The sequence below is a fragment of the Lates calcarifer genome, linkage group LG9 (assembly GCF_001640805.2).
Source record: "Lates calcarifer isolate ASB-BC8 linkage group LG9, TLL_Latcal_v3, whole genome shotgun sequence".
Classification (NCBI taxonomy): Eukaryota; Metazoa; Chordata; class Actinopteri; family Centropomidae; genus Lates; species Lates calcarifer.
Window position 1 is genome coordinate 20,413,019 of NC_066841.1, and position 13,150 is coordinate 20,426,168.

Consider the following 13,150-nt stretch of genomic DNA (forward strand, 5'->3'; position numbering starts at 1 on the left):
TGTATGTTTCCAGCTGTTCATTATATCCCTTCTTTCTTATAGCATCTCTATAGCAGTCTCTGCCTCTTTTCATTGCAGAGTCACGTTATATTTGGTAGAATGTGTACAAATGTACCAACACATGTACTGTCAACCTGCCCTAAGCAATGCAAAAGCAAGGGTATCGGTTGTCACCGATCGGTTGAACTGGCCCTACATGATACAGTTATTCTAGGCTCTGTTCCTCCATAAGGAGCTTTTAGGTATACTGTGGAGTTTAGGTGAAATTCATATTAACTATTGAACGTTTCATTTAACAAAATACCATTTGGTATGCAGCAATCTTAGTTGCAAGCAAGCTTAGTATGTGTCTCAACATAAAAATACTATATTAATACTAATATTATCCTGCTAAAATACAGTTAAGAGACAATAAAGAGGGACTGAAACTGAAATATGTACAGGTTTCAAGCTGTGATTAACAACAGAGGACAATGCTAGAAAAGAAAAGTGAAGGGAGACAGGCACAATGGATGTGAGGTCACCCAGAAGAGATCATTTGATATTGAGGTGTCAAACATTATACTGTTTTGAAAGGAATGTATATGTTTCCCTGGCAAGCATATCTAAAGTATTCTATCTAAAGTGTATTCTTTCTGAGTAAGGTGAGGTGTTCCCTTAAGAGAACGCACCACATTGCCAGATATGAGTATTTCTTTTACTGGTGTGCCATCCCTGAATAGACAATTTTCAAGATTGTTAGAGCAATGTAGGAAGCATGGTGGCCTGGATTTAGTGTATTGCATGTTAGAGCCATTTATCTCTGATTGCTGACTAGAGCCCTGTCCATACAGCATTTACAAGGCCAACACCAGAGTTGATTTCAGAATTAAAAATATCTGATGTCAGAATATTGGCATATTTTTTTTTTTTTAGAACATACGGACACAGCTTAAACAAACATTTTGACAAGGAACCCCCCAAATTTTTATTTATTTATTTTTAAACTATTGACCAATATACATAAAGGAGACACTGTTTCTAAATTATCTCAAACATTTCTTGTCACTAATTGGTATATATACACTGACCATGTATTGGTTGGGCTCTCAGTCAGAGCATGTGAACAGAATACATTTTCTGATCATTATATGAATTAAATGAATACTGCTTTTGAGAACAACTAAGAGAACAACTAGGAGGTATAAGAAAGGTCAAATCTGTGAAAACAATCCTGACGTCAAGAGACTGTCAAGAGTTGAGATACAGTGTAGGAAGTACAGGATCCAGTGTTTTTAGAGCTTGACTCATCTCACTAAATCACTAAATCACTGGAGTACCACTTTAAGAACAAGCCTAAGTAACCATAGACAGTCATAATGACTACGTTTGGTCAGAGGGGGCCACTGTGTCTTCCAGTTCAGAATGTTTGATTTCTATCATATCCACAGTAGCAAACCTCCAATACAACAGTGCATTTGGACTGTTGGGTTTTTTTTTTTTTTTTTTTGTGTTTTTTTTTTTTTTTTTTTACAAATGTAAAACCTTTTAGCAGAGCCCTTTCTTATTGTTTGGACTTATGGTTGGAATGGTCTTTATACATGTTTTGTGTGTGTCTGTGTGTTGTAGACCAAGTTTAAGAGTGGACTGTCCTCTTTTTCAGAAGCTGAGGAGCTGTATCAGAAACGTATTTTAACAATAACAGGAATCTGCATTGCACTCCTAGTCGTTGGAATCATGTGTGTGGTTGCCTACTGCAAAACAAAGTAATTCATGTCACATTTTTATGTTTAATTTATAACTTAAAGGTACATCCCCTGATTTTATTATAGTGCATAATAGTGCCCCCAAATCCCCAAATTGCCTATACTGTGAACTGTGTTGTGTTTCAAAAATATCAATAGATTGTCAAGTAAGCAAAACTTTGTTGAACAGCACCTTTCAAAAGCTGGGTTACAAAGAAAAGACAACTAAAGCATGTGTGGGAAACATTTGGATCAAACAACAAATCAGGGCAAAGAGGAATTGATAACACACCTTTAAGAAAAACTACCTATTAGGATTTGATTTTAAATACTCAGCACAGTTTGCTGACCTGATCCCCAGAGGGAGCAAGGAAAGCTTGAAATGGAAACAAGAGGGAGACTTTGTTCTGACCAACTGTGAAGCCTAACAAGAACTTGTAGTGAAGTGTAGTGAAGCCAACACTGGGTTATGTGACTTTTTTAGTCATATAACTCAGTATATGACTCAGTAGAGTTAATAACTGCTCAGCAGAACTTTGAACTGATTGCAATTTGTGCCAGAGCTTCTTACCTTAAACATTAATACACAATGTTACAACAGTCAAGACAAGATAAATTTTGGAATAATTAGATGGGAAATGCTTTGGCAATGTTTATAATCAGAAAGTACAGGACTCAGTGACTGAACTAATTTGTTTGTCAGAGTTTATCTAGGTATCACAAATGACCAGAGGTTTCTGGAAACCAACTTTGAGTCAGTAGCCAGGTGGCCACATTTCAAAAACTTGACAGAGGGCAAAGACTGTAGGGAAATAAGTGCAGAATGCCGTGAGACATCCATCCACTGATCTCCTCATGTAAAATTGCTGGATATCATCTGCATGGAAATGACCAGAGATATAACCAAACCAAAGGAGTTGAAAGAAATTTGGGGAATTGGTGGTGCTATTGGACACGATACCAATATTGCGTTTTATACAAGTTTATTTTGTACTGACCTCAATACATAAAAAAAAATATTACCATTACTACAGTCAAGCTATAATAACATTAGATGAAATCTGGGGTAAATGTATCCCTTTTGGACAGATGTGCTGTCCACTTGTGATATGGCCTGCCTCACAGTCTAGTTTGTTTCTTCGCATACAGGAAGCAGAGGAAGAAGCTCCATGACCGACTAAGGCAGAGCCTGAGGAATAAGAGGAACAACAATACCAATACTGGTATTGGCACCAACCGGGCAAGCTCAACCAGAGGACGTCAGATTTCTAACTTGCCTCTTCAAGATTTACAGCTTAATGTATGTTGTTTCTCACTATAAAATAAAAGGCATCAAAATCTGTTGAATCTCTACATTCACATCAGTTATCAATCTGTTTTTCTGGTCCTTTTTTATAGCAATGTAATGGGATGGCTATACAGCATGCAGCTGAGAAGGACACAGAAACAACCTTCTCCACAGGCAAATATGCCTTATCTGCACAGGAAGCCACAACACTTACCCAGATCTCCACCCAAAGGTAAGGAAGGAATTCAATTATATTTAGTCAGTTTGTTAAATTTGGTTTGGTTTTCAATTAGAAGTTTGCCCAGCTCAGGGAAAGTGATGTGGGGATCCAAAACTAAAGTAGCTTCAGTTGTTTCTGGTGCAGGTTCAGAGTTTAATTTGTAAAGAACAGTGTTCAGCACAGAGGTGTCTCTGGTGGTGAGTAGAGCTCAGAATAGACTTGTACCACTGGCAAATGGTATATATGCAACCTCACAGCTTTGCACCTTCTAAATATGAGTTTATTTATGTGTTTATGTGTTACAAAGGGCTGATGGTGAGTTTTGGGTCATAGAAGCATGCTTTCCTCTTTCCAATACAGTTTACTCAAGTGAAGGTTATGTTGTTGATGATCTCCTCTGGGATGTTGAGTTTTCCTTCACTGATTTTTGAGCAGGTCTTCTGGGTCCTTGTCATTGGTCTCCTGAATGCCCTTGAAGATCAGGTTCTCACTCACCAATCTAGCTTGCCTCCAATAGCCTCTAGAGGTTGTCTGCTTCATATTTAGACACCATAGCTTTTTAAGTCCAGGCTGTTTTTAGGTGTTTTGAGTTTCTCATTAATCAGCAAAATAGTGTTAAAGCAAGATAGTGGTCAATTTGTGTTAAGTCCAGGCAGAGCTGTTTCTGGAAATTTTGATGCCTTAGTGAGATATTCCATAGACTCCCCTGAGGACCTGATCTTTTCACTATAATATTTTATGACAATTAAAGTAATTTTTATAATACTTCATTATTTCAAATGTAATTCTATTCAGCTTCACTCAACTTTTGTTCTGTGTCTTGCCATCAACATCGTATGTCCATTAGTATCTGGTGAGACCCCCCTGGAAAACACGAGTCCATAGGTCATCTGTGCAGCAGCTTATTATGACCCATAGTTAGGTTTTGTTGTTAAGCATAGTAATTATGATGGAAACAATGTAGATAATATAGTATAAAGAGCAACATCCAAGTCCATGTTAGGAGGATATTGAGGGTTGATGGTTGGTTAAACAAAACACAGGACACAGGAGACTACTGTTTGGTTTCTGTCTGAACCCAGTAGTCATTGATGTTTCACTCTAGCAGAGTGAATTATTGCACAATATACAACAGTATATAAACAATATAACAACAAGACCATAGCTGTATTGAGTGCTGGAATCCAGTCAAGTCTGTGTGTGTGTTTGTGTGTGAGAGACTTTCTGATGGTGTAGTGGGTGTGAGTATATTCAAGAGTCTAGCTGGCTCTGGGAAAAAGCTTGTATGGAGGCTGTTAGACCTGCACTGTATGCTCTGCACACTTTCTATGGTGCCCTTGTAGAGTGTTGTGAGGATAGGAAGGGAGAGGTTTTCTCTCTTCATCTGGATTATTTTCACAGCCCTGCTGGGCTTTCTTAACCAGGGAACTGTGATGTGCAACCCCAAGACCTTCCTTAAACACAGGGTGCCCTTGCTCCTGACTGACTCCACAGTGATGCTGCTGATGTAGAGTGGGGTGTGTCTCTTCCTCTCTGTAGTGTTGTGCCCTCCACAAACTCGATTATGTAGTTTGTGCTATATTTGGCATCAGATGCAGAGTGTGGTGACAGCTGAGCTGAAGTCTATGGAGAGTTTTCAGACATAACAGTCCTCATGTTCCAGATGTGCCATGTGACTCAGTTGAAGTGCTGATGATATGGCATTGTCAGTGCAGCAGTTAGTGGTCCTTGACCAGTCTCTTCAAGTCAACTTCATCATGAAGGGATGGAGTGCTACATTGTGGTAATCCTTAAGGGATGACCCCAGCAACTTCTTTGGCACTGGTATGACAATGGTGGCTTTGAAATATAAGGGGATGATAGTTTTGCTCAGCGAGGTGTTAAGGATGTCTGTGAGGATGTGTGTTGGTTGGTCTGCACTAGGGCTGTCACTTTTTATTTGAAATTCAAACCTTTTTTTGAACTTTGGGTGAAAAGTTCATATTCGAGCTGACCTGTTTGAAATCTAGGCTGCAGTCTCTATAAGCACATCAGACCATGTGAAGTAGTTTGCTTGTGATCCAGGAGAGGGCACGCTATCAGCTTGACCTATTGCATGCCGTATTGACCTATCAGTAAACTAAGCAAATGGTAATGCAGTGTTGTTTTGTTATGAAAATGGAGGACAGTAGCGAGCAGAGCTGTCCTGAGCGCCCAATCATGACACCAATATAGTGTTATAGCATAGCCAGTCAGTATTTTTCATTTCAAAAACACATGTACATCACTACTGAGCCATGGCTTTTGGATGATTTGTGCAGTGGTCTTTGTGATAGTGACATCATCTGTCCAGTTATGTATCCACAGACTTTGATGTATTGGCCTTCTTTAATACCTTCCAGTCCATTCATTCAAAACAGTCCTGGAGTGCTGAAATGCTTTGCCCTGTCCAGACAATGATCTGCTTCACAGATGGTTTGGTAGAAAGTAGAAAGAAAGTAGAAAAGAAGCCCAGAATAACAGCTAACGACTTACAGGAATCATTGGCACAAGGCCATCTATGAGAGAAAAATGGAGAGGGGGCTTCCAGGAAATATGTATTCTGTATTTGCATTCTTTCATGTCAGACATCAACAACAGCTTCTTCTTCTTCCTCTCCTTCTCCTTCTGCTCTTGAAGTGGACGGCTGACCAGTTACATGAATTAAATGTTTGCTATGTCAGAACTTATTCAGAAAAGGTGTTTCCATCTCCCTTTAAGCATGTCAACTGTTTTTCAAAGGAGGCAAATTATTATTCAATCACATCGAATCACATGGTTCAATAAAGAATCATAGAGGAATTAAAACTTTCTGCTAATAGTTCCCTCTGGACCATCTGTTATACCAATTCTCCTGTGGTATCTTCATCCACAGCACCAGGTAACCAGGGCAACAACATCATTATCTTATTGACAAGTCTGGCCAAAATGCTGCCGTACATTTAATTAAAATACAGGTAGAGGTATTATTGTGATAAGCAACATAATGTGATAGAGACTGTTTGGGCTAATTGTCTAGCAGTGTTCCCAGAAAGTGTTAATTGAAGCTGAATTTACAACAAAAATTGTAAATTCATTTATGGATCATTACTAAAATCACATATATTGCAATATAAAAATTAAGCAGGCAACTATTTCAGCAGCAATTATTTTTTGCATGTAAAACAGTCGGATCTAAGTGATCTGAATTTAAAAAATATTTTCACAAAGAAATTGTAAATAGATACAACACACAGTGGTGATTATATGATTAACTGCTGCATGAGTAAATCAGACTTTGAATTCATGGAGACTGTGAGCAAAACTGGCTTGGGTACACAAATTTGAACCACATTATATTTATGTCATGTAGGTCTAGAGGACTGTCTGAAACCTGTCCCATGTAAACGACCCCCTCCCTGTCTCTGCAGCTGGAGTAATGACTGGAGCAACAGTGTTCTGTCTGACACTGAGTCTGTCTCGGTGATGTCACTGGTGGAGAAGAGCCAGAGTGCTTCACAGGGCAGCCGGGGTCGTCTGAATGCTACTGGTGGCACCAGAGACTTAAGTGCTTGCTCAAAGATGTGCCGAGACACACTCACCTCTGACAGCGACATGCCTTAAAATACAAGGTAATTAAATGATTAATTTTAACTTTGCATCACAAACAAAGGACTAAGAAGTACATGTAAACTAACAATAACATGACAAAGACTTTCAGAAGACACACATACAGCAGTTAAAATTAATATAACCTAAAATATGCATTTCTTAAATCACCCATAACAACAGTTAATATGTAAGCTTAATATTTAATTATTTAAAGTGCCACAGTTTTCTGATTTACAGTTTATTTTTCACCAGCTACTGGGGTCTAAACATTATTATGAATGAATGAGGGAATGAACAAATGAGCAAATAATCAGATAAAGTGTTTATAAACAATCTGTTCAGAAAATTAAAATGAAATGAATATACCCTTCTGGAGGTATATCCAGCAGAGCCTGCCCTCCAGAAATTCCCCCAATTCAGATAAATCTCAGTTCCTCAAAACTCAGTATCTCAATTGTCAAACAGGATCCTCCGCACATCTATAATAGACCCAGAAGGGCAGAATATCATTCCTAATGTCACAATCAACAATACTAACTTAACTCTTGCTAATAGACATGGAACAAAAACCAACAATTCCTTCATCTGTCATTAATTTTTCACTATATTCATTGTCTTGTCTGATTTTTCAGATGCCACAATAGTGGGACAAATCAAATAATACCAGTAGCTCTTGCACTACCACTCTCACCACTTTTTTTTTTCTCAAAATAAATTACATCAATAAAAACTAATTGGAGTTGGGAGTTAGCAAACCTTCAGTCGAAGCTGTATTGGAGGTGTGTGTTAGAGCTACGTTGACTTGTAAAAAACATTTAAAATTTTTGAAGGTATGGCCAAATGCGAAGTTCAACTTAAGCTTCAACTTCTACCAATATCTTTTCAAAGGAAATATCTTTTTAAAATATATAATAAGCCTTCTTGTAATCACATTTATATAGGTAGTAGTCCATTCTGATAAATATTTCCTGCCTGACAGAATGAACTACCCTGCTTTTAACTACATCAGCTTTGGACCACAGAAAGGGAATGCTGCAGTCTTTAGCATAAATGCGATAGCGTCATGAATCTGACACTAAACATAAAATCAATAAACCTCAGTCTCTTGCTTACATGCCCTTTGAACAAGTATTTTTTTGTGTGTGGAAGATGAAGGCTTAGTCATTTGGTCAGTGACGCCCACTCATTGCCACCATGGATGCTCTCCCTAGTGCTGTGTCTCAAATAGGATACTTCAGTTAGTACACTGACATGCAATACACAGTGTGCACAGTATACTCACTGGCGTAATGCTTGAATTTTGACAGGGTAGTGTTGCCTCAAATCAAACACAGCCACTGTGCACTTACTGGAAATGACAAATGCAACATGTGACTGAGATTGTCACAAAATGATGCTGACTTGTGGACTGGGATCTATGAAAACACTAAAGTGTCCAACAAGACAAATACATAACTAGTAAATACTGTATATCTAGTATAAGGTCACCGTAGTCTGAAACCATACATGAGCACTTCTGTGCCTTATGGGTTTGCCCACCTCTTCAACACTTCTAGATGAAGTATAGGTTGATAGGTTGGATTGCTCCACCCCCACTGTCTCCAACCTTGCACCTATTAGGCAATGTCTCGCAACTAAAAATCACCATCACAGTAAAAAGGATCAGGGTTACTGTGCTTATAGATAAATGTAAATAAAACATTGTTCCACTGGAAAATATGCTCATGATTATATCTCATTGGAAACAATTAGATATATAATAACAGATCTGAACAGTTTATGGCTTCCTTTTATTTTCCCTGTTAACCAGAACTATGAAACTGAACACATCCAGTCATCAGTTTAAATAACAATGAAGAGTGACTTGGGTGACACAGTGGTTCAGTGGATAGCACTGTCACCTCACTAAAAAACGGCTTTGTGGAGTTTCCATGTTCCCCCCCTGTACCTGTGTGGGTTTCCTCTGGGCACAAAGACATCCAGGTTATATTACTGGCAACCTGTCCAGGTTGTACACTGTCTCTTGCCCGCTGTCAGCTGAGATTGGCTCCAGCCCCCCCGTGATCATCAAATGATAAGTGGTACAGGTAATGAATGGATGAACACTAACTCTGGCCAACACCAATAATTATCGCTCTTCTTGTGTTGCTCCCCCTAATGACTTTTTCAAACATTTTTGTTCTATTTTTTTTTTTTAAATAATCCTTATATTTCTGTCCCCATTTCAAAATGTATTCATTTCTGTGTGACTTTAGTTAATAAAGTAGTTCCTTATTTGGTATTTTACATAATAGCCCATTTTATTTATTTATTTATTTCATTCATTCACTAAATTAATTTCATTTTCCTTTTAATTTATATTTTACACAAAGTGCCCCTACACAAGAATTGCCTATGGCTGCTTTCTTTAGTTGTATTCATATTTTGATAATGGACAGCAATCATGAATGCACTCTCCACCTCACTAAATCTTGTTTTGTAGTGTTTTTCAATGCACGGTTTTCTTCTTCAGAAACCTTTAGAGACATCTGTGTCCAGCTCTGTGCTCTCAATCCACTCTTCTACATCCAGCCTGATTTTTTAACATCTCTTTTGTCTTTCTTCAGGTCACTGTCTTTAGCCCACTGGTATATCTCTCCAGTTTTACCAAAATAGTCATTATCTGATAGTACTCGCAGGGAACACAGCTATGTTGTTTAGGAGAGAAAAAAGAGACCCAACTCTGTTGCCATCTAATGTATAGGCAGTCTCAGAGCATTTATGTAGTTGATTAATCTAATAACATCTATAATGCGCTCCAAGACTGCTTCTGTGCATTTGTTGTCTGTGAGGGAAAAGCTTTGAAGAAAAGCCTCAACACAACCTTTATGCATGTTGCTGTTCTCATGCACTTTCAGTGTCTGGTAACAATGCTTCCAGTCTACTGTTCGCTAGTCTAGACAGCAGCGTTGTGTTGATCCTATCTTCATGACTGAAGGGAAATTTTTGAAAACTATCAATTTCAGTGGAGTGTGGCTGGACTCTCTTCTTCTCCAGAGTGGAGAGGCAGGGGGCAGGAGAGTTGTGAGTACCGCTGTGTTGGAGTTGGGAACGAGAGGGTTGCGTATTTGCTACTTAAAGTTAATGAGGGGAAAGCCCGGGCTGTTGTGTGTGCTTATACACCAAACAACAGCTCGGAGTACCCAGTCTGCTTGGAGTCTCTGGATGGTGTCCTGGAAAGGGTTCCACCTGGGGACTATAGTTCTGCTGGGGGACTTCAATGCTGACGTGGGTAATAATAGAGAGACCTGGAGGGGCGTGACTGGGCCTCCATGATCTAAACTGAGCGGTGCCTTGTTACTGGATTTCCATGCTAATCATGGATTGGCCATAACATGTTTGACCATAAGTGGTTCCCAAGTGTACTTGGTACCAGAACACTGTAGACCTTAAACACAGGACATTGTGTTGTGGAAGTTAGAAGTACACAGCTAGGCAGTGGATACATAGAGACCACCTAGAACCTAGTTAGTCAGTCTCTCTACTAGTGCTCCAACACTGGAGTGGTGGTAGGCAATGAAGAAGTAACTATGAGGATGTTAAGCAGCACCATAAAAGTTGTTCATATGACTGACCATGAAAATTGCCCTGTCCTCTACTTCCCATCATTCTCCTGCCATTTATGGAGCTGTGGTGCACCAACAAGTCAAGCTGGTAGTGAGAAGCAGATGATGTCTATGAGAGATGAATGTTGATGTAATTCCTCATTTGGGAGCCAAAACATGCAGAGTAGACTGAGGCCAAAAGTCCAGAACTGCACAAAGACAGAAAAAAGCTCAAAATAAGTTGATGATGTAGTGCTTTATGCACAGCAATTAAGAAATGTACTCCAGACACTTGTTTATATACAAAAACAGGGAAACACTGTTCAATGGAATTCAGATGGCATATGAGAATATAGGTGGTGGAGATCCTGTAATGAACATCAATACCTTTATAGCTTGTGTAAATTTCAGCAGACTCACTCCAGAAAACCTTTTTCTCTTTGGACTCACATATGACAAGTCATTTGGACATGCCCCAGTATAAATGCCACAAATTAATTGTCCAACAACAATAAATATTTATCATTGCATTAATTCAGATAATTACATACAGACGGGAAAAGAATAGATGCATTCTACTCAAAAGTAGCAAGAGTGTTGACTCCAAATAGAAGCTATAGCCCACCTGTGTCCAGTGTGCGACACTGTGCGCCAGTTTGAGGGTCTGGTAACATGACACAAAAACAGCAGTGTTCCCCTCCATTGTCTTGTTTATTTCAAATGACCTTATACTACTTGAAAACATTATTGCATGACCTCTGTAGATGTGTGTTTGTAATATACTGGATGTAAGAGTATGCTTTTTCTGCCATGGAAAGTTAAAATGTGTTAAAGTAGTTTCATACAGTCATTAATACATTTAATAATACATTCTTACCTTTACTTGTAGTAGTTTCAGTTGGAGTGTGGCAGTGGTGTGTGTGTGTGTGTGGTGTGTTGGGGATCACCAGAGATTCCAAAATCTCTGGTGATGAAGTCACTGAAGCGATGCATGTGTATTGGCCATGTGATAGACTGGCAGCTGTTTTACGTTGTGTCTTGCCTCTCTCCCAGTGTATGCTTCAAAAGGATAAGCACGTTGGAGAATAGGTGAATGACTTATTGTCCATAGCAGCTCTGACAATTGTGTATACTTTTTTGTGATGTGGTACATAAACATTGCACATGAACATGTTTTAAGCAAAATGTTTGAGAAGTGCTTCTGTTGTAATTGTGTTTCTGTTGTAGGTTTGTATCTGCAATGACATCCTCAACTCCACTGTCTCCAGAGTCCAGGACTACTCCTGCAACTCCAGGGTCTCCTCCATCAGAGATGTCAGCCCCCCTCTCCAGCCTGGCCATCTCTGTCCCGTCAGTGGCTTTAAGCCCCTCTGGTGAGGAGGAGTGCCCTCTGCTGTTGTCGAACACCCGTCAGCTACATAAATCCTCCATCCGAGATGAACAGAAGAGGAGCTCTGCCCACTACAACCACGGTCATGTGGCACATAGCTTACCACCCAGCCCACTGTTTACTATGGAGAATGTTAACTACCAAGTCATAGGTGACCATGACACCACAGCTGCCAGCCAGGAGATCTCAGCATCACCTGGAAAGATAATTCATACAAACAACAACATCAGTAACTGCAGCACCAAAAGAGCAGTAATCACCAATGATCATGTGCCTCATAATGTGGTATCCAGTGGTGACAGCATGCTAGTGAGTGAAACAGAGGAGCCTAAGGGGGAACACACAGCTTTCCTTCTCACAGATAGCACTACAGCCCTGTTGCTCAGGGCTATGGACAGCAGCAGGACTAACCCAGCATCATCAGATGATGACATGCAAGTCAAATCATCCAGTTCCACCACCTAACAAGATCCAGTTGCTGTGTAAGTAAAAGAATCCTTTATGGTGAGAAAAAGATGAAATAATCACTATTAAACCTTTATTTTCTATAAATTATTTGCCGTGTAAAGACTTTTAAAGATAAATAAAAATGAAACTTTTATTTTAGTGATGTAGTGAATAAGAGTTTTATATTAAAAAAAATACAAATGTGTTCATGTCTTGTAGGTAAAGTGCCATACACTAGTATGAAGCAACGGTTCACAGTATATTTCAGTGCAGAAAAATATCAATGGTGCCTTTCTGTTTGGTATGCTTAAGAGAACTGCAACATTGCATACTGGGCCGTATATTCATCATCTTAATCTTCCAGTTAACGATCAAATAATAACATGCTGGCTGCCTTTAACGTCCTGAAGTTGTAACTGCCACTGACATGGCAGTTTGGAATTAAATCTTATGTGTTCAAGGTGCATGCTATGTCCTTAAATGCTGTGATGGAACACTGAGCAGTTGATGTGGTTTCCTCTGTAGCCATTTGACCTGACGGGTCATTTATCTGATGACCTGTGTACTGATTCTGGGCTTCAAAAACACCTGGACCTGGACTGATCTTTATGAATAAATGATGAATCAACTCATTACCTGCAGTTGATGAGAGATGTTAGAGATCATAATGTTTTTTTCATCTCTGGACTGCTATGCTATAGATAACCATCTAATCTGGTATCCTACTGGTGAAAGAATATTATGACTGTTAGGAAAAGTGCAGTCAGTAAAGTCTGGCTCTTTAGTGTTACTATTAATGTCACTTATGGGCTTAATGTAATCCCATAGATGAAAAAATTGTTGAGATTTGATCTGCATTTCACGTTTACAGTTTCAGTGTTAAAGGGG

The 13,150-nt window shown here is 39.2% G+C and overlaps 1 protein-coding gene across 6 annotated transcripts in view; it reads left to right on the forward strand.

The window, feature by feature from the left end:
- nrg1 (neuregulin 1) overlaps positions 1-12,301 on the forward strand; it is a 36,117-nt gene extending 23,816 nt beyond the window's left edge. For 4 of the 6 annotated variants that reach the window (XM_018667840.2, XM_051072627.1, XM_051072629.1 and 1 more), the window contains 4 exons: positions 1,643-1,745; positions 2,874-3,024; positions 3,123-3,244; positions 11,653-12,301. In XM_018667840.2, the coding sequence (XP_018523356.1) occupies positions 1,643-1,745; positions 2,874-3,024; positions 3,123-3,244; positions 11,653-12,280 (1,004 nt within the window). In that variant the 3' untranslated portion in view covers positions 12,281-12,301. Of the gene's footprint in view, positions 1-1,642; positions 1,746-2,873; positions 3,025-3,122; positions 3,245-6,660; positions 6,862-11,652 lie in introns of all 6 variants that reach the window. The other 2 variants (XM_051072630.1, XM_051072631.1) reach the window with 1 other exon arrangement.
- Positions 12,302-13,150: the final 849 nt, after the last annotated feature.